General features: G+C 33.8%; 1 protein-coding gene across 1 annotated transcript in view; it reads right to left on the bottom strand.

Annotated features, from left to right (window-relative positions):
* LOC149412733 (uncharacterized protein CG3556) overlaps positions 1-24,744 on the bottom strand; it is a 68,053-nt gene extending 43,309 nt beyond the window's left edge. The window contains exon 1 of the mRNA XM_089645002.1: positions 24,567-24,744. Within this exon, the coding sequence (XP_089501128.1) occupies positions 24,567-24,741 (175 nt within the window). The 5' untranslated portion in view covers positions 24,742-24,744. The remainder of the gene's footprint in view (positions 1-24,566) is intronic.
* Positions 24,745-26,343: the final 1,599 nt, after the last annotated feature.

Raw genomic sequence — 26,343 nt, 5'->3', positions numbered from 1 at the left:
TTGAAATTTGATGAATTGTTCAAATTATGATTAGATTACTAAGGGGGGGTTGTTTCACAGAATTTGAAAAATTCATCAAATTTCAACGTTCATTTTCGGGTTCTGTGAAAGTCTTATTGGAGTTCTGTTATTATATCATCATAAGCAAGTTACTTGACAGAACTGAAATAGTAACATAACTCGAAAAGATCTTTCACAGAACTTGGAATATAACTTTGAATTTTGAAGATTTGTTCAAATTCTTTGAAACAAGCCGACATAAGTATCCATTTTAGAAGATTATGCATGTCGATAATAATAATACTTCTTTAAATAGTATAAAATAAAGCAGCTATTCGCGTATGTCCGTTTGTGCGATTAGTTCTTCTAAACCACGCAACGGATTTTGATAAGGTTTTCACTATGATTTAGAGAATTTTTTCCGGAAGGTTTGTAATATAATATAATATAAGCATATTGTATTTATACAAAGTAGAGACAAGCCGATGTTTTGTTTTCAAATCGTAAATTTTTTTTTTCGGGGGCTTTCAAAATAATGTACCACGGAATTAAAAAAACCTAGATAAAAGACAGTAGATGTAATCTCCTAAGGAATCTCCAGCAATGCAGGGCGGGTGATTCTGATAAAATTCCGATTCAAAATTAAAAGATGGATTAAAAAATATTAAAGGCAATATTAGAAAATTTTTGTGCCGTAAAATAATTAAACATATCATATACGTAATACATAATACAATTACAATACACACCTCATTGTATACAACTGTATCTCACAATGTTAGCCAATTTTTTATTATTTCAAACTAGCTGTACCTACCCCACCACGCATTTCAGTGGGTCAGTCTGTCTATGCAGATTGATAAACAATAGCGCTGTTTGCTTTTACGTCTGATAGATGGCACTGTTATAAAAAAAACACCATTTACCTGTCACAGGTGACATCTATACAATATCTAAAAACATACGCGTATTCAAGTGCAACGTTGTGTCAACATTTCAAAGCAATCGGTGAAGAAATTTCGGAGATTTAAGATTTTGAACAAACGAACACCGAACGAACCGATATATAGATTGTTCTAGTTTACTATTTAAGATTGTTCTAGTTTATTTATTTAGATTGTTCTAGTTTCTGACAACCAAAGTGTCTGCTGAACAGACTATAGACTATAATTTTCCGCCAGAAAACACTTTTGAGCTGACCATAATTCCATTATTATTCCGAAAATGTATTTACAATGATAGTCCTTATTTTCTAGGTAGCTAAGAAATATGAAATCTTCAAAAGGATTTATTACAAATATACCATTTTCCTTCTGTTTGATGTCGCGAATTGTATTATAAAAATCCCTACAAGAACAAAAGGGCTTACATTTATAATGTAAAGTAGAAACCTTCATGAAAATAGTGGTCACCGAGGATCTGTCGAGGGTTCAGAATCCGATCCGATCGTTTTACAATTCGATTATTATTATTGTACAAATGTAAGTCTCCGGTACGTATCTTTAAGGCTCGGTCAGAAGGGGTGTAATCTAAACCTCTCAGATCACAAGGCCGGTGCACTCATTCAAAGCAGCCTCCTAACTTGTATGAGATTAAGAAAAAAATTCAATTTATTCTTATTTATTATTATTAAAACATCTTAAAACGTTTTAGATAATTTAAAAAAATAAAATAAAATACAGTTTTGGAGGTTCACATACAAATTATGAGGCTTATTTGATTCAGTATCCCGGCCTTGTGATCTAGGAGGGTTTGGTGTAATTCGCTCTTAGTGATCATATCCGCCAAATAATGAATTATTTGGCGGGTTGGGAATAAGCCCGCGTAGCTCAGTGGTCCAGAGCACCTGAACGGACAAGTTTCCGGTTCAATTCCCGTCGGCGTAATTTATTTTTACTCGGGAGATATTTTCAATTTGTATGATTATTTCAGGCTCAAGTTATTTGTATTTTTAATAAATAAATAATTACATCACAAAGTGATAAAGCTTAATGAAGATTTTTTCTTCGAAAAATTAACAGAGATTAACCTTATGTTATGTTTTTCCACTATAAATTTTTCTTCTATTATTATTGCTTTACAATTTATAGTTCACACAAATGACCATGTACTATGTGACCTTAGAACGGGGTACCCCAGTAAGATCACATTATTTTCAACATACATAAAAAATAATTCAAATAAAAATTATTCCATGTGGTCGAGCCTTTAGGGCGGAGGCCACAAGAATAATCAGAGGTTCCGCTGCTTCAGTCTACAGGCCCCGAGGGTGAATCAGAAAAGACGACCCTTGCCGTAATATAAGGATAACAAATTGCACCCTCTCGTTTATGCGCCCGGAGCTGTGTGTAATAAAATAGAGGAAAGAAAGGGTGCTGTTGGTGGGGGAAGTAAATACAGAAAGATAAGACAGGGATGTTGCTATTTTTCATAAGTTAAAGAGGCTTTTATGCTTTTTAACAACCATGAGATCTTTCACAGGTTTGCACTGAACAACGTAAGTCATTATATCTGACAAGTAACTCAGTGAGCACAAATTCCCTTTGTATGAAAATCATATATTATAAAAAAAAAATAATCCAAAAAGTTTGATGAACAACTTGGGAGCGTGGTAAGCTCCCCAACTCCTGAACTATGTATAGCTTGATGGTTGAAAAAAAGGCTTTAAAAAAATCGAAACAGCGATTCGTAAACGAAAATTTGAAACAAAAAAAAAAAAAGATAGGTCACATCTAGGACTTAGACGGCATTACTGCAACTACAACGGCATTTATGCCAGCCTTCCAAAATATCAAATTGACAAACTTCAATCAGTGTTTAATGCAGCAGCACGGCTCATAACCGGGGTTTCAAAATATTCGCACATTTCAGAACACCTTCGTAACCTTAACTAGTTCAAGTGCCCTGAAAGAATCCAGTACAAATTGTGCTGGATGGTGTTTAAATCCACCAATGAAATGACCCCACACTACATCTCTGAACTATGCGTCCCGGAAAATACTGGTTTGAGGCAGTAAACTCTTAGATCATCATCAGCAACATCATCAGCTGTAGGCAGACTGATGGAACCTAAGCGCAAGCCAAATACTAAGTTTGGTGATCGCGCTTTCGGAGTATCTGGGCCGAAGGTTTGGAATAAACTCCCTCCGGAACTAAGATCCATAACAAGTCCAACAGAATTCAGGTCTAAACTAAAAACTTACCTTTTTAAGCTGTCATACCCTTAAAATTAAATATACCATTCCTAAGTGAAAGTCCAGTTATATTCAATTATGTCCTAAATCCTGTATCTAAATTTCGCCAATAAACAATTAGATAATGTTAATTAAGTGTTAATCTCAAGTGACCTATCAGGTAAGTATTGTACTGTATATTATCTCCATAAATAGTTAAGTAATAACATAGATCACTGTAGAAATGTAATATAAGTTTGTACAGCGCCCTTGAGGTGATTTTGCACAAAAACGGCGCTATACAAGTCATCCAATTATTATTATTTATTATTATTATTAGACATTAGATGTGACCTTATCTTTTTCTGTTTCAAGTTTTCGTTTAGGAATCGCTAATATTGTCTTCTATGTGATTCCTGTGTACTTTATCTGAAGAAACTGAGTACCTATATGTAGGTGCTACGTACATTTGCAATCTCCACGTATGTATGTATCTATGTCAGAATAATATTACGGTTTGGGGATTTTATGAGCTTGTTGGAAATAAGAAAGATTTTCAGATTCATTGTACGGGCAGGGAAAGCGAAAAAACATGTATAAATTGTATTTTATACCTTATCGGTGGTAGGTAATGTTCTTAATGTACTTTTCAAGCACAAGACCATAATAAAATGAAAATATTATCCGTTAAATCTCGCCCGTAAAATTTTATGCCGGAGAAATGGAGTTCCGAAGTTCGCAGCTTCTAAAGCAAAAACTCCTTACATTATGTTGTGTATGAATCATAAATTAGGTTATGAATTTATTTAATTGCTAATTGTTACGGTGCGATTTTTTCTCATTTTTTATTGTAACTACGGTTGATGGATAATGTTGAAATAAAGTCATAAAATTGTCTGTTAAACGCAACCACTTTATACCTAAAATTTTCTCCTTGTCTGCAAATCACAACAACTGTATTCCTCAAAATTCCGTCTTGACTACAAATCACAACGACATTATTTCATAATCCACTTTTGAAATTCACAACCACCGTATTCCTCAAAATTCCGTCTTGACCACAAATCACAACGAATTTAATCCTCAAATTCCCCCCTGGTCTGCAAATCACAACAACTGTAATCCTCAAAATTCCACCTTGACTACAAATCACAACGACATTATTCCACAATCCGCGTTTGAAATTCCAACCACCGTATTCCTCAAAATTCCGTATTGACCACAAATCACAACGAATTTATTCCCCAAATTTCCCCCTGATCTGCTAATCACAACCACTGTAATCCTCAAAATTCCGTCTTGACCACAAATCACAACGAATTTATTCCTCAAATTTCCCCCTGATCTGCAAATCACAACCACTGTAATCCTCAAAATTCCACCTTGAATACAAATCACAACGACATTATTCCACAATCCGCGTTTGAAATTCCAACCATAGTATTCCTCAAAATTCCGTCTTGACCACAAATCACAACGAATTTATTCCTCAAATTTCCCCCAGGTCTGCAAATCACAACCACTGTAATCCTCAAAATTCCGCCTTGACCACAAATCACAACGACTTTATTCATCAAATTTCTACCTTGTCTGCAAATCACAACCGCTGTATTCCTCATATTTCCTTCTTGATTGTAAATCACAACGACTTTATTCCTCAAATATCCTTCTTGACTGCAAAGCACAAGCACTTAATTCCTCAAATTTCCTTCCTTGACTACAAAACACAATCACTTTACTCCTCATATTTCCTCTTTGTCTGCCAAAGTCAACCATTTTATTCCTAGAATTTCCTCCTTGTCTGAAAAATATAACCACACTAATAATTAAATTTCCCTGTTGTGTGCAAAACACAACCACTTTATTCCACCACAATCTACACATCTGCCCTCATGATGGATACTGTAACTCTGACCGAAAAACGTTGGCTAAAGAAGGAGAAAGCGCAACGCGGCATAGTAACCCAAAAATTAATCACGATAATACTTTTGCCGTGAGAATCTCAAATAAACTAAATAAGTATAGAATCGAATAAGAAGAAAAATACTAATAAATCTAAGCGAAACATGAAACAGAACAATACACATAAAAAATAGTAACGGTATCAACTGGAAATTGAACCCAGAATCTTAGTCATACCGGGACAACGCCTTTAACCACTCAGTCATTGGGATCTAATTATTATACGTTATTTTTGTCGATCTCATATTTAAAATTCAGAATTAACAATATTGTCTTGGAACTAATTTTTCCTACATGTTTGGCAGCTGTCTTTTAGAATGTCTTTATGGTCGAGTGGTTAGAGATGTTGTCCCGGAAAGACAGAGATCCTGGGTTCAATTTCCAGTTGAGACTGTTCTTTTTTTATATGTGCGTTTCGTGTTTCTTTTCGATTAATTAATATTATCTTCTTCTTTAATGATCTTCTTACGTTGATAACCTTCAGTTATTAAAAGTTTTTCCAATAAAAGTAAAATAATTATAGTAATAATATTTTTTTTTACCGAAATAATGTCTTTATCTTTCTCTTTGGGTTGTTGAAGTAAATATTTTTTTATCATTAAAAAACTGCTGCGTAGTTGGGACTAGGGAAAAAATGTAGTTTTATCCAATTCCCGAGCTTTTGGATTCGAAGTGCCCCGCCACGGGCAACAGAAGAGACCGGGGTAGACAAAACGTAATTTGCCGCGAGCTTCTCAACGGGAAATAAATGTTTCGTTTTTATTTCTTACGGCACAAATAGGCTTTGTATTGCTTTCTAGAACAATGGAGTAGGATAATGGATAGGATAATGTCACCCTTTAAATAAATACACGAAGCCTCAATGATCTAATACACGATATAATCTCCGTTTAGAACCTCACAGAAACGCAATCTATATCTATAATCTATAAAAATCACGTGTCACCGTGTGCCAATTTCAATAAAATTTTGTGAATGTGTATGGTTGGTTCCAGCTTGTAATATAGGATAGTTTTAGACCTGATAGATAGCGCTGTTGTCGAGATCTAAAAACATAAAAAAATCGTTACATTAAAATTAAAATTTAACCATTGGTACATAATTAATACTTTTAGAAGTAAACTCATTTTATCGAAATTATCTAAAAGGCGAAAATTATTTGATCTCCTTTTATTATTAATTCAATATTGGACTGGCCTGACGCTATAAATTTGCTGTCGTTACAAGTACCTCCGAAGCATACTAGATGAAATAAATTATTTCAAAACAATTTCTACGTGTTCATTTCTGTAATGGAGAGAATACATACTCGACAATGAGCTTATAGATGTCACTGATATTTTCGATTTAAATTTTGACACATTACAGCCAAATTATTTCATCACTTATTGGTTAATGCAATTAACGAGTAACCATAATTTATATATTTCATATGCTTAAGAATTCACAATATATTTTTATTTTATTACTCGTAAATAAATTTCATTAGTTCTTTAATGTTAGTGTGATAATAATTACACAAGTATGTTGTATTTTGTACATTATCTTTTTTACTTACGTTATTTTTATTGTGCTTATTTTAATTTATAATCATTATGTATAAGCCGAATAATAAATAATAAATTATAAAACATTAAAGAGTGATTTTAAAAAGTAAGAAATTAAGTATGTAACTGCAGTGTTGTCATTAACATTATTAAATAGCGATTCGTTCCAAAAAACTCAAAATTATCCACTCGTAGAATGCAAGATATTAGAAGATATGAAATGCTGTGAATATATTTGTATTCAATATGACGTCTCCTCAATTAAAAGAATACTTCAAAGCTTCATACCTCATGTTGGAAATGACTTTTGGAGCTACAAATAAATATCGAAGAAAATAAGTTGTTTTTGCTCGGGTTTTGCGCAGAGCTTTTCAAAATCAGATGTAGACAGAGACCTACCCCTAGTTATGAGTATCAAGTGCAATAATTAACTTAATTTGAATGGGGGAGGGGGGGTACCGTCGCCCCGGGAGCCATTTATTGGATAGCCAACACCTCTGCTATAGGTCGCCACAGGTGCGGATACGTCACACTTACTGGTTGAGGGAGACCTTTTGACCCTTCCAGCACACTCTCTCGACCCATCGCTTAACACGGGAGGGATGTATTCATACGTCCGTTACTCCTGGACAATTTGACTCCCTAATTCCTACCCACCTCTCATACCTTTATCCTTCCCTGAACATACTCTCCTGCTTTTCCCTGAAGAGAGTCACCACACAGCATCCCCAAAGATGACATAGGCTCTGAGAGAAATTGCCGTCTTTCGCTACCTCTTTCTTTAGCCAACGTTTGGGACAGCATTACACTGTCCATCTTCAGGGCAGATGTGTAAATATTGTGTGCTTATGTATGTATGTGATGAGGGGCTAATTTCAATAGTTCTTGGTATCTGATAATTGACGGCTACATCCAAACTAAACGCAGAAAACTATGTTAAATTATGCTGTAATACAATATTTTAGACGTCTCAGATGATGGGAGTAGGCCACACGATAACATATCTAGCACAACACGGCATAAAACCCCAAAAATAAATCACAATAATATTTTTTTTACTTCAATAATTACTGATAATCTACATTAAATTTTATTTTCTGAAATAAAAGATAAGATGATAAAGCAAATATACAATACCTGAGTCTGGAAATCAATTCTTACAAATCCCTCTAATATTTTAATTCGTTAATTTTAAGTCAGAACCTCCACAAAGCTTTTATTTGATTTCGAAATAATACGCTAATGAACAATAATCAACCGTAAGCATCTTAGGCAGGAACTCAAATAAGCAAAGCATTCCGCATGACTAACTTGCCCCGGTGCCGGTATGCCTAGAATGCCCCGAAAAGCGGGGAAAGAGAGGCGAAGTTGAACACGGGGCTATTTTTAGACCGTAAACGAACTGAGCAAACAATAAATACCCCCAACATTTTTGCCTGCGTCATTTAAGTCCCTGTTGGGGCCAGTGGCGTTGCGGATTTTCTCGGAAGGGGTTGGATTTCCCGAGGGGGATTTTCGGTATTAATGCTTTGGAGTTTTAAAGTTAGTAACTTTTATTTATTGAGGTACTTAATGGTGGATGGGAAGTGTTATGAGATATTTTTACAAGTTAAAAACTTTGTTTAGATATTTGTAGTTATCGTTCGTGTTCAATATTAATAAATTACGACTCAATTTGGTTGGAGCGGTTTATTATATTTCATCCAAAAAATACACGTAGAAAACACAAGCAGAACGTTTTACAAAACGAAAGTTCGAGATATAATTTCAAGCGCGTAACGGAGGCAATTAACTCGGTCTCACTGTCGCTTATATAGGTGCAAAACGTTCTCGAATACTCCAGTTGCTATATTTACAAATATCGCCATCAAGCTTCTTGGCAAGGGCCGAAACTTCTAGTATGTTCTATAATGACCGTCCGACTCAAGTAGTGGCGTACCACTAAATATTTATTAAAGTTAGAATGGAAAATTATGTGTGTTTCTGAAATGTAGTTTGGCTTAACATTTATTCGGATTCAGTGCCCAATTTAAAAATACCAACGATATAAGCTGTTCAATGCGCATACACCCTTACCGTCACCCGGTAATTACCAAATATACATACCACGTATATAAAGACATTACAAGGAAACATATCATGTACCTTGAAATATTTAATTTCTGTGAATTGTTTCATAATTATAACCAATGAATAATATAAAATAAATGTTTCAATAATATAAAATAAATAAATATTTTAAAGCGTTTTTGATTATTTTTATTGAAGAAGAGACATTTTTGAAATAAGATGTCAAAAAAAGAAATTCATTGTGCATGGAGGTCAATTTTGAGACAATTTAAATAGAATTATTCCCTACTTTTCAATATTGACCTCTCCTTCTACGGATCCTTTCCTCGTCGAGCCGCCAAATTCTCAAGAAAGAAGAAGAAAATAAGTCGACGAAAATTAAATGCACGACAATCTTTCCCGAAAAATACGGAAATATCGACGACAATACCTTTTTTTTAACATTAGACCCAACAAAGGAGGCCCTGACGAAAATTGTTTTCGTAGAACCTATGTCATCTTTTAGGATGCTGTGTGAGGGGTATTTTTTAAGGAAAGGAATGAGAGGAAGTTCTGACCTGATCTCATCCAGTGAACCCGGGCACCCCGGCTAAATCACCAAACGTGAACCACCTATGGCAGAGGTGTTGGTTATCCAACAAATCAGTCTCCCAAATTGATATTACCTTGCCTTAAAAAGCTGGCCGTTTGCCAGTGCTCTAAGTCTAGTTGTAGAAACCCAAATTATCATCGACCCTGTTTAATTTCATCCTGAAAAACCATTTGAAAAGTAACAAACCTTACAGATATATACTATTCAAGATACTTTATTTATGGAGTTTGTCGTACTTGGCAATAAAATTAAACTGAACTTAGAACTAACAGGTTTCTAGTGAACTACCCAGACAAAAACCGAATTAAAAAAATAACGAAAAGCAGTCCACAATAAAATTTAAATATCTGCGACCTCATGAATTTCTTTTAGCGAGCCATTCCAGCCACTTTACAGACACGCTACTGTCTTCCCCTTTACTGGCCCTGGTACCATGGTACCGGATGGTTCGACAGATTTATTCGAGAGGAATATTAAAATATCAATTCGATTAAAATATACATTACTCACTTTGTGCTGCTTTGGTTCGTTTATTAATTTATTAACCTTAGGGATTTGCCTGAAAAACTAATGAAAGGTTGGATTTTTCGTTGCGATCGGCGTCATCTACATATTAATTCTCTGGGAATGGATTCATACGGTATGCAATTACTTCGCTCTGAAATAACTTCCTTGATTTATATGCGGTATTCTGGAATCCTGTAGGAATTCTTGGGGGCGATTTAAATTCACTCATGTGTAAATTAGGGTGGTTTTCCTATGGAAAATACAGTTACTAAATTAGCAAAATACAGACATAATCAAAGGAGTAATAATATATAGGAAGGTCCAGCTTTGTATCTTATATCTAACGCTTTGTTTGTAAGGAAAATTAAAATTAAAACTCTTTGATAAATTCTACCACGATAAAGTTGGCTAAACTAAACAGTTGAAGAAACATTGATTTGAATTTATTTCAATTATTATATTCTTACCAAGTAATGTTTAGCCTTGTAAGGTATCAAGTCACTTTTCACAAATTAAAAAAAAGAACCAGTAAAAAATATATTTTTTTACTATAATATCTATTTTAATGTCTTTAAAAACATTTTTTTTGTTTGAATGGGAATTGAACCTTCTTACTCACGAACTGGAGTCGAGAACTCTGCCAACGTCACCAAATCACAATTGGTTGGGATAGTTATTTATTTCGTATATTAACTGCTATAATATCATCCAATTTGAGAGATATGCGTATACGTTTGCGTGTGTTCTGTGTATGCGTGATTATCATAAAAAGTTCATAGAATGCATTGTCATCCAAAACGGGTCTTTCAGCTCATTCGGAGGTAGTTTAATTTCCGATTCCAAGATGGATGGTTTAGTTTCCAGTATGTTAACCGAGAAACAGAGAACCTGTGTGCTGAAGCAGTAAAAATAATAGGTGAGCTCTGGCGTTATGAAATGCGGATATGTTCAGCTTGTAACGTTATTTTCATCACGTGGAACTTCCGAAAGTCAATTTAAATGGCAAGAAATAAGACAAGACGCCATACTCAATGTTCTCAATTTTAATTATTGTAGTTATAAAAACCCAGGAATGCCGGGTAGTCAAACAAACCCTTCTTTGAGGCACACGTTTTCAAGAAGGAAAATTTTAGAGAATAAATACTATATTAGTACTTCATTAAAACTATAAATAACTAATTGATATTCCTTTGGTTCTTGTCGTGTTGGTAAATATTCGTAATTTCAATACCGCTTAACAGATGTCGGTATAGCGTGTAGATTTAAGTTAAGATATTTACTTTATTTAGTTTTCTGTTGATGTCACATGACAGAGACAACATGTCGGCCATACCCAAATGCTTAAGATCTTCAGGCGAGCATCTCAGTACGAGTTCCCTCCCGCAACAGAACAACTTAGAACTTACTATAGTATGGACGTATACAGGTGAGGTTAGATATTCATTATAAATATCTCACGAGAGTAAACTTACCCGTAATCTCATGTTAACGAAGTAACTATTGAAATCTCTCGATCATCAAGGGTATTGCAAATTAAGAAGACAATTAACAGTAAACTAAAGTTCTGATAACTCATTATCTTATAAATGCCAAAGAAAAATATTTAACGATATACAGTAAGCTTCAATTATAAATATTAATTTAGATTATTTTTATAAGCCCAATTTATGTTTGTTAAGTAGGATCATTTTCTGAAGAGTTGAGTTTAAAAATCTCTAATTGAATTTTCACTCTAAATTTGATGGGTTCTATATTCTCAGCTAAGCTTTTAATGCGTCTTGTATTGTGAGGACTTAAGATAGGGCTTAGACCGTAAGAGCTTGTTACTCCGAAAGCTCGAATTCACAAACAAGTAGAAACGGGTCTAAATAGCAGTTGAAATCTCTCAGGGCGTCTAGGACAGTGAAATCGATAACTTCACAATATCGGATCGATAGGTGTAAGATTTTTCGAGCATGGTGGCGCTGTTGATAACAGAATAAATCAGAATTCGATATTCTCTGGCAACAATGGTGCATCTCTCTACGAATTGAAATTCGTAAACGTAAAACGGCTATGTAAATTAAAAAAAATCTAATTAATTGACAATTTTGAATAATAATTTTAACTTTAATATAATATATTGGCAATCCGCGTGTACTTTTTGACATAATTAATTAGTTCATGTCATATCATAACTAACAACTTTCGTTTCTGGTAAATCGAACGGAATCAATTGATCGCGTCTTAAATTAATTAATTAAGTCTATGGATCGTGTGTACGATTTCTTTAGTTCTAATAGCTTAGATAGTTCACCCCATTCATCAATCAGTCAGTTATTTTCCATAATGAACGACATTATCCGAAAACTTGTGCATATCGACAACTTTTGTCAGCGGTTTTTGTCTACCGACTGTCGGAATCGTATTCTGACTGTAGATGATGGATTTCGGCTTTATCCACCGTCCGTGCTAGACCTCCTACCCAGCGTTCAGCATTCTTTTTTATTTATTTTCTAAAATCAATTTTTTGCTTCGAAATTCATTGAAATCGAAATTGAACATACAACTAACGAACTAACCATCACGCACCATTTAGAGTCTAAATTTTATGGTCTAAAAATCTAAATTTTAGACAGTGTGGACAGTGAGAATAAGCTGCCACACAAATCTGTATTATCTGTAATCATATCCTTGCTTTATTCACATTCATGCATTGTCTTATACGTACTCTTCTGTTATTCTGACTTTTTGCATGACAATCTAAAACACAACGTAAATATTTTTTTATGAATAAATACGTCAAATAAAACCATTAAACGTGTAAAGATAACTTGTTTGAATTTTCCAATAAATTCTGTGTACAAAACTTTTGTCGATTCTATTTTGGGCTATAGTAAACAAAAATGTTGGTAAAACATATCTAGTATATCGATTGCAATTATTATTGTTACAGCTTGGCGACGGAAAAGGTGGTGTCGTGAAAATTTTTATTTACAAGGGCATACAATACATTATATTGATCCAAGGATGGTGATAGCTACTACGTAACAGAGAAAAAAAAACAGTTATGTGTAAGCATGAGGATTCTAATACGATATCATGAAAACAATATCAATTTATATGGGCCATGTCTTTTATTTATCTGTCTTTTATTGTAACAGTTTTAATTGCTACCGATCAGTAAATAGGAACTGATGTTGACTAGCGACGTTGACCGCTTAGCCCTCTCGGGTGTATAGCCGCTCGTTTTGGAGGAGAAGGGAACAACGCTACTTGGGGAGAACGAGCGAAGCATTGCTCAACGATGGCTCAACGTGAAGTCTATGATTTATGGTGAAGCCGATAGAACCGGTCTACTTGGAGATTGATTGGTGAAACTCTAGACGGCATGTGGACGAGTTAGCTAGCTTGATGTTACTGGACATCATAATGTTGGCGCCATGTGAGTCAAGGATTGATCTCACCAAATATAATAAAAACTTAGAACACGATGTCCAGTAACATCAAGCTAGCTAACTCGTCCATATAACAAGGTCAGTTCTTATGGTTTAATTAATGTAAGATGTACGAAATAATGCTTTGCAAATATTTCAATCTGCAAGCGCTTCCGGAAGGAACCTTGTACGCGCTCTGAGATATTATTCAGTCCTAATTATAGAGTTTCGGATTTTATAATGTATTTATTTATTTGGTACAATATTTTTTACATTTTAAGTTTTCCAGTAATGTAGGCCTCACTGGGTGGCTTGCCCGTGCTGAGGCCTTCATTTTATAATATGAAAATATAATCTACATAATACATTTAAAGAGAAAATAATACATTTAAAATTAAAAATACATAATAATAAATTTAAAATTAAAAAAAATACATTGAAAATAATCTTGTGTGTTTGTGAGTGATGTGTGTTTATATTGGTTTTGTGTGTTACGTGTAGGTTTTATTTTTATTTTATGCTATGAAATTTTGGTAATATTGCCTTTTTTGTTCTTTAATCCATTTTGTAATTTTGTGTGTGAATTTATTTTTATTTTCCTCAATTTTAATTTAAGTTTTAGACTGTTGAAAGCTTTTATTGCATGGTATTGGTAGTGTCTTTGTCCAAAGCTTGAATTTACTGTCGGAGTTTTTATGTTTTTTTTGTACGCTTGTCTAACTGGTCTCTAAGTGTTATTTTGTGTATGTTGAAATTTATTTTTTTTGTCAAAAATGTAGTTTAGTAGTGTTTTAACGTATAATTGGCGTATATCTAGTACGTCACAGCTGTTGAATATTTGGTCTGTATCAGTCAGTCTATGTTTTTTTAGTATTACCTTTAAGGGTATCCGTTTTTAAAACGGGACCCGCCTCCGATTTGAAAACGGAAGTGGGAACGGGCCCTCAGGGCTGCCCTAGTGGCTGTAGTGGATGTATGGAGCTGTTCACACTTGTCCGACACGATTTGAAAACGGATCCGACATTTTTTGTCGGATGGCTCGCCTACGCAGCGCGTCCGTTTTCAAATCGTGTCGGAACACGCTCGCTCATAGTGTTGTATGGAGCTGTTCACACTTGTCGTCCAGTCGTTCCGGCAGAGTCCCCGCCAAACCCCGACCCCTCCCCGCCCGCTCCCTGTCGCAAGGAAGCAGGCACGCTGGGTGCTTGTATTTGGTTATTTTGTTAAGTAAATAAATCAAAACTACAATAATGGATAAGGAAATAAATCCCGAAAATTTAATACCACTGGTCGAAGAAAGAGTATGGTAATATTTTATCTTTAACTAAATAAAAACAAAACACTTGGTGTACACAAGTTTTGTACATCAAAATTTTTATTTTTTTAAGTTTACTTTTTTTAAATTTAAAAGCTTTAATGAGATGCACGGAAGAGCGTATTAGTTTAATAAACACATAATAAAAAATATTTGAGTTGTTATTGTTTTCTTACTTTAAAATATCGATAGCCTTTCTTCAGGACAAATGCACTTTCTCAATTTTGTATTTTGATATGTTAAGCTCTCTGAAACTCATTCCAGTAGATGGTTAAAGGAAGTGATAGACATTCTCTTAAGCCATTAAGCGCCCTTGAGGTGATTTTTCATGGTGAAAACGGCGCTATATAAATAATCCAACCATTATTATTCTAAAATAATTAAAGAACTTTAGTTCATCACTTCTCAACTCACCAATTAACACTTGGAAAATTCCTACAGAAAATCATTTGGCTATGATTGGGTGTACCCAAAATTTTCTTTTCACTTTTTTCCTTCTTTTTAATAAGTACAACATGACAACAAGAGCTTCATCGTCGTCCATTGCGCACCATTACTGAAGAATGAGCAAATAACATGTTTTTGTTGAATCTACAATTTTTTTTTTCGTAGAGTATGGTCCGTTTTTAAAACGGTAGTGTGAACAGGGCCATTGGCCATCCGTTTGTAAAACGGGACCCGCCTCCGATTTGAAAACGGAAGTGGGAATGGGCCCTCATATTTCAGTTATTGTCGGGAGCACCCGAGTGGATAAAAAAAATAAATCTGTTGGCTTTTATTCATTACTATGATGTTTTCACGCTAAGCTGGGCTTTAATAAGTTTATTTTTTTAAAGATAAAGAACATGTAAATGTGCACAATAACATAAAAAAAAACTAAATATTTTACAAAAAATATTGGATAAGAAATAAAAAGTTTTAAATTGTGCTGAATTCTGAAACGATATCGAAAGTACCAATAAAGAGATTATCCGGAGGAAAGGTTTAGCTGGTTTATCCGAAGTAAGGTCAAATCAACCTAAAGTTATATAGCAGTAAGAAAATGTCACGTATATTGTGTTTAGTAACTTTGAACACATTCAATAAATCATTTAGGTGCTTTGAAAATAAGATGTGACAAGGGAGTATTAAAAGTTTCTTCACGAACTACAACTAATAAATAAAAATGACATGTTACTTCATAATTTCTTCGGTTCTTTAAAAAATCCTTTAAAAATCAACCCGTATTGTTTTACAGTGTAGTAGAGGGTTTTCCAATAAGAGGTGTTATTTTGAATAGCGCGCTATTTCGGTAGATGTTACTTTTGAAGCTGTAATTTTTTGACATTTGACAAGTAAAAACTACGCCATTAATAAAAATAGAACGATACACGTTTCAAAAACGCATTGAAATTATTAAATTCACTTGAGTGAATCAAATGCAAATCATCTTGAGTGATGAGGCCCCTTTCCACCTCGGTGGCTTCGTCAACAAGCAAAATTGTCGCATCTGGGGATCGAAAAACCCAAGAGTTATTGTTGAAAAGCCTCTATATCCTCAACGTGTGACTGTTTGGTGCGGTTTATGGTCCGGCGGAGTCATTGGACCTTACTTTTTCGAAAATGAGGCTGGAGCAACAGTTACGGTGAATGGATTGCCTATCGAGAGATGATTAATGATTTTTTATGGCCGGAATTGGATGGCATTGATTTGGACAACGTTTATTTTCAACAAAACGGCGCTACGTGCCACACAAGCAATGAAACCATTGATCTTTTACGATTGAATATCAAAATAACACTTCTTATTGGAAAACCCTGTTCATCTATTTTTAAAATATTTTTAATTTTGGTTCTTTCTTTCCTTCTTAGGGATTGGAGTCAACCGAGCTACTGACCTTGCCAGATGATGGGTTGAGATGGGTTGGACCGACATTTATTTCGTATATTAACAACTGTAATGTCATTCGAATTCAGAGAAATGCGTATATTTTCGCGTGCGTGTATGTGATTACCACCAAAATTTGGTAGAATGCATTGTCGTAGACAGCGAGTTCATCTGCCGAGTTTCAATTCGATTGATTCATTACCGAAAACAAAGGTGAAATTTAAATAGACGTATTACAAAAGTAAATTACAGGTGTAGATAATGAAATGAAGATATTTTGAAATAAGTTATGAGTTAAAAGATTTTCGATGAAAATAATCGTTTGCGACCATTCTGTACATTATCCATATAAAACACAAAGTAATAAACGAATTCTTCGCCAAACAGACGTGTTGAAATTTTGAACTTCTCGAAAGGCTGAGGCCGCAGCCAGCCAGCTGCCGCTGACTCAGCACTCACTAATGACATTAATATAGTGGTATCCTATAAATATGAAACTGTATCATATTTTGGTAAACGGACAACTCAGGACAGTGGCAATTCAACATTCCTTTGAAAAGTAACACAAAGTCACGAAAAGTGATGAAACAAAACTAGATTACGTTAGGTTAGGCCAGGTTTTTTTCATCAAATAACTTTATATCACTTAATTTTTTTTGTTGAATTGCCACTGTCCTGAGTTGTCTTGAAACCCATATTTTAAACCAGCCTTTCGGAACAATATACATGGAGAAAAATGAGTATTGCTGATTTATTAAAATCCTGTTAAAAACAGGACAGCAGGCCATTTTTATAAAAAAAACATTTTAGTACATTCATAACATATCGGAACACGTGTTGATGCACATATGTTTGTTTCGAAATGCGAAAATATTTTTTTTTTTATGAACACGTGTTCCGACATCACGATAAAACATTCGTGTTTTATTGAAACTTTATTAGGAAACCTATTAAGTCATGCCTGCATCCCATTTTTAACCGGATTACGAATCAATATGTTTTCTATGTGAACAACATAAGCCGACCAATTATCTTGAATATACGAAAGATGAATTAAATTTTTTCCAACGTGTTATTTTCGATCTTCCAATTATATCATTAAACAAAACATGGAAACTTTTTAACCAATAATTCGATAAAGTCTGATAACATCAAAAGTTTAAAAATAAGTGATGTAAGTTTCCTAACGATTTAAACGATTTGTTTCATCAAGATTAAAGTTCTATGTACATTGAAAAAACACGATGAAAGCATTTTCGTCAATTTGAAATTCATATTTTTGTATAAAAAAACACCAGGGCGTAAGATTCATGAATATTCCAAAAAATGTGGGAACAGAATTTCAATGAAATTGAATCCACTTTTCATTTTACAGCATGTACCTGAAAGATAGTGATTTCTAAGCATACTGTGGTAAAAATATGGATGTAACTAATTATTATAAGCCTGAAATACTAATATAAGTTGAAAAAAACTTTCGAGAAAAAATAAATTCCGCCGACGGGAATTGAACCCGCACCTTCTGATTGCCGATCAGGTGCACGGAACCACTGTGCTACGTCGGCTTATTTTTAACCGCAAATATTTCAATAAATATTAGTACTTCATTTAACAATTATTGCTTTTAGATTTTATTTCACCTGAAAATAACGAACTTTTGAAGTAGATGTAACTAGTCATTTTGCTGTCCGGTGACTTTTTTCAATTAAAAACAAAAAATATATTTTAATAAAAAAAAGAAAAGAATTGAAAAATAGTCCAAAAGCTGCGCTTTCTTGCCTTATGTTAAAAAAATGACGGAAATAATTGGCAAAATACAGATAAAACCATCAAGACTGTCTTTGAACCACGACAAAAATACAATACTTACCGAGACCTGCAAAAAACAAGTTTTCTCTGGAGACAGATGAAGTTTACAAACTCAGCTGTTCCCAATGTGAGAAGGGGACAAATAACGTATGATCTCCAAAAAGATATCAGAACACTTTCGAGCATGTAAACTCTGGCCATACAGACAAATCGGCAATTGCCGAATATTTAGTTGAAACCAGTCATTACATTAGATTCGTTCCTGAAGTCCTGAGAAGAACCTAAACGCCTCGGACGCCATGCCATGACGCCAAACATTTCATTGATGTTAATAAAGACGACGTGGCAAAGCTCAATAATTCTTTGTATCAGTTAATGTACGGCTACACCAAAACTAAATGCAGAAAATCATTTTAAATTATACTGTAATAGCATGGAGGGTTGGAGCTGGCAACACGGTTTCGCATCTGCATACATAAGCACACACTTTATCACAATCGACACATCTTACTCCAAATTCATTAAATATTCAAGTAAAGCATCATTAGATAATCCTTTTACAATTACGCTAGAGCAAGTAAACTTAGGTTTAGGTACTCTGAAAAATAATTAAATCAAAAGTCAAAAAAAAAAAGTCAAAGTCAATCGACACATCTGCCTTGGTCATGGACAAGGTAATGCTGTCCGAAATGTTGAGTAAAGAAGGAGGTAGCGCAACACGGCATGATACCTCATAAATAAAAAACTATAAAATATATTCACATATAAGCTTGATTTCATAAAGTAGTACGTAACTTAAAGCGATCATAATATATCAAAACTCTATTTATTATTAAGCGCCCTTGTTTCGACACAATCCAAAATGTCTAAACATAAAATTGTTTGAAACGCAGACCTTTCCCAGAAGGCAGTAATTTATTAATTAGACAAGGCTTAACGACGCATCCCTGATTGCTTGAAGAAATATATTAATTAACAATTGGTTAGGCTCTTCGACTTACTCGTCTCTCTTCCACGAGGAATAATACATCTTTAATTACAAAGCATCCAAATAGAAGAACGTTTAGCGTAGAATGGAACCAGTAATGAAGGGATTGTTAATTTATAGAGGATACGTTGCATTCTATAAATAATGTTTTATTTTATACTGTTTACTGTTAAGTATTTTTTAAACATATTTCTACGGATATTGCTGATAGTTCGAGATACAAGACACATATCTAGTGTTGATAGATCATTTTATAGAGTTCTCCGATAGAGATCAGTAGTATATTGGTTCGCTCTTCCAGTTCAGAACCGAGGTGATCTAGCAGTTAGGCTTTTAGCAACGGGAAGATTCCCACTCATAAGAAAACGTAATAGAACGGACATTAGCCACCTGACAGTCTTACACACTCGTCTCCACTATAAGAGTTTTTAGTTTAATAAAGACACGTGACTTGCTGTGAGGAGTTTTTTTACTATCAAGAACCGTTCTAACCTACTACTATTTACTTGATATTCACAGTTTCGTACCTCAAGATGGAAATTAAATAGGGTTTGGTAATAGTTTCTTTGACCTTGCTCATTCTGACAGAAAAAAACTGAGCAAATATTATTTATTTTATTATAAACAGTCTTTATATATTCATATTTAACAGGGTTGGGAATTGTTTATATCATTGACCAATAAAATAACGACATAAAGATTTTAAGACCAATAAATAAAAAGAAAAATACATAACAATATAATTTAAGCAGTTATGATAAAGTGCAAACACTTAAATATACAATAAGTGTGTTTTACACAAAATTATTTTCTAGGTTTACATTTAAACATGGAGTGAGTATCAATAATAACAATGAGAGAAAGTGATATTATCTAATAAAAACTGCTGTTATTCAATTGTGCTGTTATTCTGTAATTAAAACCTTTTTTTTTCAATTCAGGAGAAAACAGAACAGGAAAAAAGGAATTATTTAAAAAAATATATATCAGTTTTCTGACAGGTATAATATACCATCCAATGTTATTTTTTTAAGAATGTTGTGAATTTAGTAAGGTTCGTGTTAAACGCATAATCTATTCAACTTAATTTGAGCTTAATCTGAGCTTAATCTATTAAACGTACTACAACTTCTTCTTATAAATACATTTTAAAAGTAATTAGTATTGCTTTTAGGCATACGAAGCGTGTCCGGGGATCGAGTAACTCTAAACGGACATCTGAATTTTATCTTGTAATAGGTACGGGCTTAAACTTATTAATTATCTTATAAAGCGTTACTAGGTCTCTAAATTAACTTGAAATGATTTTTCACTGAAAACAACAATTTTGTTTTTAAATATTGCAGTGAAATTTTGCTCGAAATGACTTTAGTCATTTTTGTGATCAGATCTGAATAGCCAGGTACATCCTCACTTTCCTCTTTCCCATATCGTTCCCATTCCCTTCACAACGTCTTACTGTTAGAAGCAGTTGATACTCTAGTGCGGCACTCACATAAAAAAGTACCTACCTAATCAGCTTTGGAAAAATAATATTAATCTATCATTGTTACTTTCTTCCACAGTTATATCACCATCTACGATCAAACTAGAGCGACGAACAATGTGGGTTTTCTGCCCAAAGGAGAATAGTTTGAATTTGGAATTCGAAATATCTCTCAGCAGAAAACTCAGTGCTGCCAATAGCAGAAAACGTCGCCAGAAAGCACTCCCCCACCTCAGTTATTACTTTCTAGCAAAATTTCCCCGCTGAAATAACAAAATAAATCTAGAAGCTTTTCGTCAATGGTGGATAATTAAGCCGAAGTGTAATATCGTAGAGTCAATATTATTTTGTATTGTTTCAATTAAATGGTGTAATTAAGAATGGCAATATATACGCAATCGAAAATGAGTACATGAGACTTGTTAAAATTAGAAGTCAATTTACTGTGTATACAATCTATAGTATATCTTCTTTATTAATTAAGTGGTGTAAATAAAGTCGATTTCCGCGTCTGTCTGTTTGCGCGCTTAGTTCTTCTAAACTACGCAACGGATTTTAATAGGGTTTTCACTATCATTTAGATAATTTCTTCCGAAAGGTTTATATTTGTAAAAAAATAAGCATTATATTTATATAAAGTAGAGAAAAGCCCAGCCACCCCGGGTACACGTCAGCTGGGGTTGTATTAAGTAGAGGGTCTGTGGATTGTGGCTTTTAAAAAAAAATACAAATTACATGTTACATGTACATGTTCATTGTAATTGAACATGTACATCCTGTTGATAAATTGCTGTTCGTTTATCGCTAAAAACAATAGGCAGTTGTTAGATTAGGTGAGGTTAGTTTAGGTTAGGTTTAGGTAAGCTCTTTCTCAGTGACATCATTGTTGGAAGTGTATATATCAATACACACAATTTTGCGATCTACAACAAAGGAAACACTGTAATTTTGCGTATATCACTGAATTTATTTGATAAACAGTATGAACACGTCAACGGTATCATCGTTAAAATTTGTTGGCAAAATCGATAAACGAAACTGATACACGGCAAGAGATGAAAGTATAATTTTACATTGAACGAATTAACATTGATATGGTATATTTTACATATTGTAATATATTTTGCAAATATTATGACATAAAACTCTAATATTGTTTCTCAAATTTCACCGGAGTGATTGTGTCCTTATCTTACATCTCCTGAACGAATAATGCAGAGGCGGCGGAGTCCAGAAGTAGAAGGAAAACCGAAAAAAAGAGAATATAAAATTTTAATACATATTGCTAATGCATATAAATATTATAAAAACGCCAATGTATGTTATTAATTTATCGGTACTCACATGTTCTGTAGCCGGTAGTGCAATATTGTTTGATTTACGATTATTTATCTAATTATTTACACATGTCTCTATTGAAACTTTCAGAAAGAAGAGTAAGCACAGATTTAATACTGTTACAAAGAATACTACATTTTAAAATTGACTGTCCCAAATTACTTCAATGTATCAATATCCATGTTCCCAAAAAATCATGCCGACGTTTCTTACCTTTTTACTTCAATAACACCAGGACACTAGCTTACCAAAATTCTCCAATTCCGAGACTTCACAATCTCGAAAACAAATATTCTGATCTGGGTGATATATTTCATTTGAAAACTAATAAGTATGAATGTTGTATATTCTATCACTTTTATTCTTCTAGACACAAATAGACCTATGTACCCATATAACTTCTCCGCTTCTACTATTTTGTTTTGTTGAATCTTTTAAATTCAATTATATACGTGAGAATTCATTTTTGCCATTATGTTTACATTCTTCTTTATTGTATTAATTTTTAAGTGTTTACTCTGATACAAAATGCTTGTATTTTTAAAAGAAAAGCCCACTAGGGCGTGTAATAAATAAATAAATATAACAAATCAATGGTTTCTTTTTGAATCACTATTTCCAACCTCAGTCCATTGTTCATAAGTAGATTTAAAAAGTAAACAATGAAAGAAAAGGTACCTATACGTTTATTTTATTGCACCCGCAAAACCACTGACAAAAATTATAACTTGTCGTTTTAAAACATCGTTTTTAACGTCTTTATTTTTGTCTCTTGTAACATAAATTAATTGTCACTTTATTTGAATACGTTTGTCATGATTCAATGAATTGTTTGCGATGTCTTTCTATCGGATTAGATATCCACAGAAGTTGACATTTTAAATTATTCACAATGAACTAATAATATTATAGTTCAAGATGGCTATCGTTTATCACAAAAACTTACGACTAACATTTCACATCTCCCTCTAATACCTTAATAATCTTAGGTGGTAGAAATCTCTATCTCACCGCGGTCATGTCCGAAAATCCCTTGAAAATAAATTTTGTATGATACTAAGCATACATCAGACATGATAGTGTTTACCTCTTTTGTCTGTATAGCAATGAGAAAGAAAGGAGATAGCTTTGGGACAAATTTTTAAAGTGACCCGTGATAGGACATGTAATAGTTTTAAGACGCTAGATGGCACTGGGAAGAATTTAAAAAAAAACGTACGAATCTGCACGAATAAAAACTAAATTAATAATCGGGTAGTTTGTTAAATCCTTTTTTTATATTATTACTATTGCAGCATATTTTTGGGAGGTCATTGCTCAAAGATGTATGGCAGTGAGGCATGGAAATGTCAGAGGAAAGATGTAGAAATGAGATCCCTGAGGCGTATGTTTCGTTAAACCATGTATGATCGTGTGAGAAATGTGGAGATCTGCAAATAATGCAAGGGTGATGTAAGCGTAATGAGTAAGATTAAGAAAGGGATGCTCAGATGGCATATATATATTTATTAAAATTATTTATTTACTAGCTGTACCCCTCCACGCATTGATGTGGCTCAGTTTGTCTGTGCAGATAGAGAAACACAAGCGCGTTTCGCTTTTACTGTTGGAGACTGTTTAAAACTAAAATCATGTTTTACCCACATAAAAACATATTCGAATGCAAAGTTGTGTCAACATTTCAAGGCAATCAGTGATGAACTTTCAGAGATTTAAGATTTTGAACAAATGAATATTTACATTTTTATTTATATGGAAAGATAGTTTATTATAACAAAAGTGATTAATTATAAACAGCCTCGTGTTAAAAAAAATACTTCTGCTAGTCTTGAATTCACTGAGATTTTACTGAAAAATGTCTATCTCAAAAGAAAGATGGTTTAATAGTTCTCATCAGAGGCATGGTCATTGGTAGGTTGGTCCTGCCTGTGCTGCCTAGCTCTGGTGAAGTTATCGGGGACATAAAACGTAATGTGTTTCAGAACATCATGATTGCACATTTTTAGATTAAGCAGCTTATGTGCTACTACCACCATTTTTCCTAACGTCTAGATATTTAGTCCTAGCATTCTTAGAAAGTCAGAGGGTTACAACAATGGGTAGTACTCGTACCCAAAATCTCGCATGTGAAGGTACCGCATAAACTTTTTTTGCACCTTTTCTGTAGCATTTGTATATGGCATTTTCGGGTCCCCATAATACCGAGCCACTATCAAGAATGCTGCGAACCATAGTAAAATAAATAATTTTTATAAGTGCCTTATTAAAAAAAATCATTTTACGTTGCATTGCAAAACCTGGCATTCAAAGGCACACCGAATCGATATCAGAACGAAAAGTCAGGCGTTAAATCGTTTAAAAGTAATCAATAATCCCATATCAGTGGCATAGCCAATATAACGATTATTTTGTTAAAACCAAAACGGCATTCAAGTGTATTGCGTAGTTCCCAGTGAAATAAAAAACGTATTAATAAATATAAGGTGGTAAACTCACCAATCCACTTGGCCGGGGGGGCCGCGCTGTAGACCTCCGTGGGGGTGGTGTGAGCCGCCGTTGGGGGCGATGTGGCCACGTCCAGCTCCAGGGCGGGGGCGGGGGACTCGGGCACAGGGGCGGAGCCCAATACGCTCGCTCCCAGCAGCCCCAGTATAGGGATCAGCCAGATCATAGTGGCTCTGAAACGAACATAATTAGTCATTAGATAAATACTAATTATTTATTTATTAAACTTTGGGATATCAACAGTTACATTCTATATTTTTTACATTTTCAAATGGACAGAATCAACAGAACAGAATTATAAAAAAATATATAATAATAAAACAAGAATACAAGGACCTCTCCAGAAGGACTCTCTCGACCCATCGCCTTACACCGCAGTGGGAGGGATGGTTACATTCCTCCGTCACTCCTGGAGGTACAAATCCTCCATTTCTACCCTTCCCTCATTTCAATAACAGGGTGGACGTAACCGGGAGAGACTGGTATAGATCTTGATACTGCATTATGTCTTAGGAATATTGAAATAAATGTTCCCAATTCCCATTGTTTTAGACGCCGTAACATATTTTACGTATTATATTTAAATATAATATCGCCCAATTTAGACATCTGACCCAAATGTGTCGACAGTATTATAAGATAGAGTGTGCTGAGGTAGACATTTTCAAAGATACAGAAAACGGATACAGAAAACATAATGTTCTGCTGTTGCTAAAAAATATGCTTCGCTGATTATATTATGTTTCACTTGCGTCTCTATTTGTGTCTCTTTTGTCTCTATTTGTGTATCTTTTGTCTCTATTTGTGTATCCTTTGTCTCTATTTGTGTATCTTTTGTATCTATTTGTGTATCTTTTGTCTCTTACCCTTTTTTGTACTTGTCATTTGAGTGAGCTTTCATATAATTTTGTATTTTTATTTGTATTTCTTTTATATTTTAAGCTTTATTTAGATGTGAAAATTAATTTTTGTATATATTTATACACGGTGTCCGGAAACTCGTAGTACAAGCGGGAAACTGGAGAATCTACACCACATGGGGAACCCAAAAAACATAAAGTTTTTTGATTTGAGCATGTTCAAAAAAAAAAAACAAAAAAAAATATTTTTCGGCTATTTTAGGGTTAAAGTTTTTCTGGTGTTTAGGGTTGAATAACAGATGTTTTAACTCTACAGAGCAGAAATATTTTATGATTACACCGGGTTAAATGAAGGGTGATTTCAAAATAATGCTTGAAATCCGAGTTTCTTCATTTGTTTTACTTTCAAATAGTTTTAATTAGTTGGGTACTTTGATCTTCAGTAATAATTTATAAGAATTTGATTAAAAAAAAAAAAAAATCAACTTCAAACTCGATTTACTCGATAACGAAAGCTCAAATAAAAAAAAAAATACTACAAAATCGACTCCAAATGTGATGTAGATTCACCAGTTTCCCGCTTGTACTACGAGTTTCCGGACACCCTGTATATCCACTGAGTCTTTATAACTGGATAGTTCTCACGTAAGTATGATCGTCTTTAAAAAACCAGTATAAAAAAATAAATATAATATATAAAATAATATAATACTATAACATTAATTGTACCATGCCAAGCATTGCTGCGGCTCAGTCCATCTGTGCAGATAGAAAAAATAGCGCGTGTTGCTTTTACGTCCAACACATTGCGCTGTTTTTCAAAAAACATGTTTGTCCAACAGGTGGCGCTGTTTTTCCTAAAAAGCATGTCACAGGTGATATCTATATAATATAGGTATATAAAAACA

Source organism: Hesperophylax consimilis, chromosome 22 (assembly GCF_061612785.1).
Source record: "Hesperophylax consimilis isolate HC1 chromosome 22, BYU_Hcon_1.0, whole genome shotgun sequence".
Classification (NCBI taxonomy): Eukaryota; Metazoa; Arthropoda; class Insecta; order Trichoptera; family Limnephilidae; genus Hesperophylax; species Hesperophylax consimilis.
Note: the sequence above shows the minus strand (reverse complement) of the source record. Positions and strands in the feature narration are given on the sequence as shown.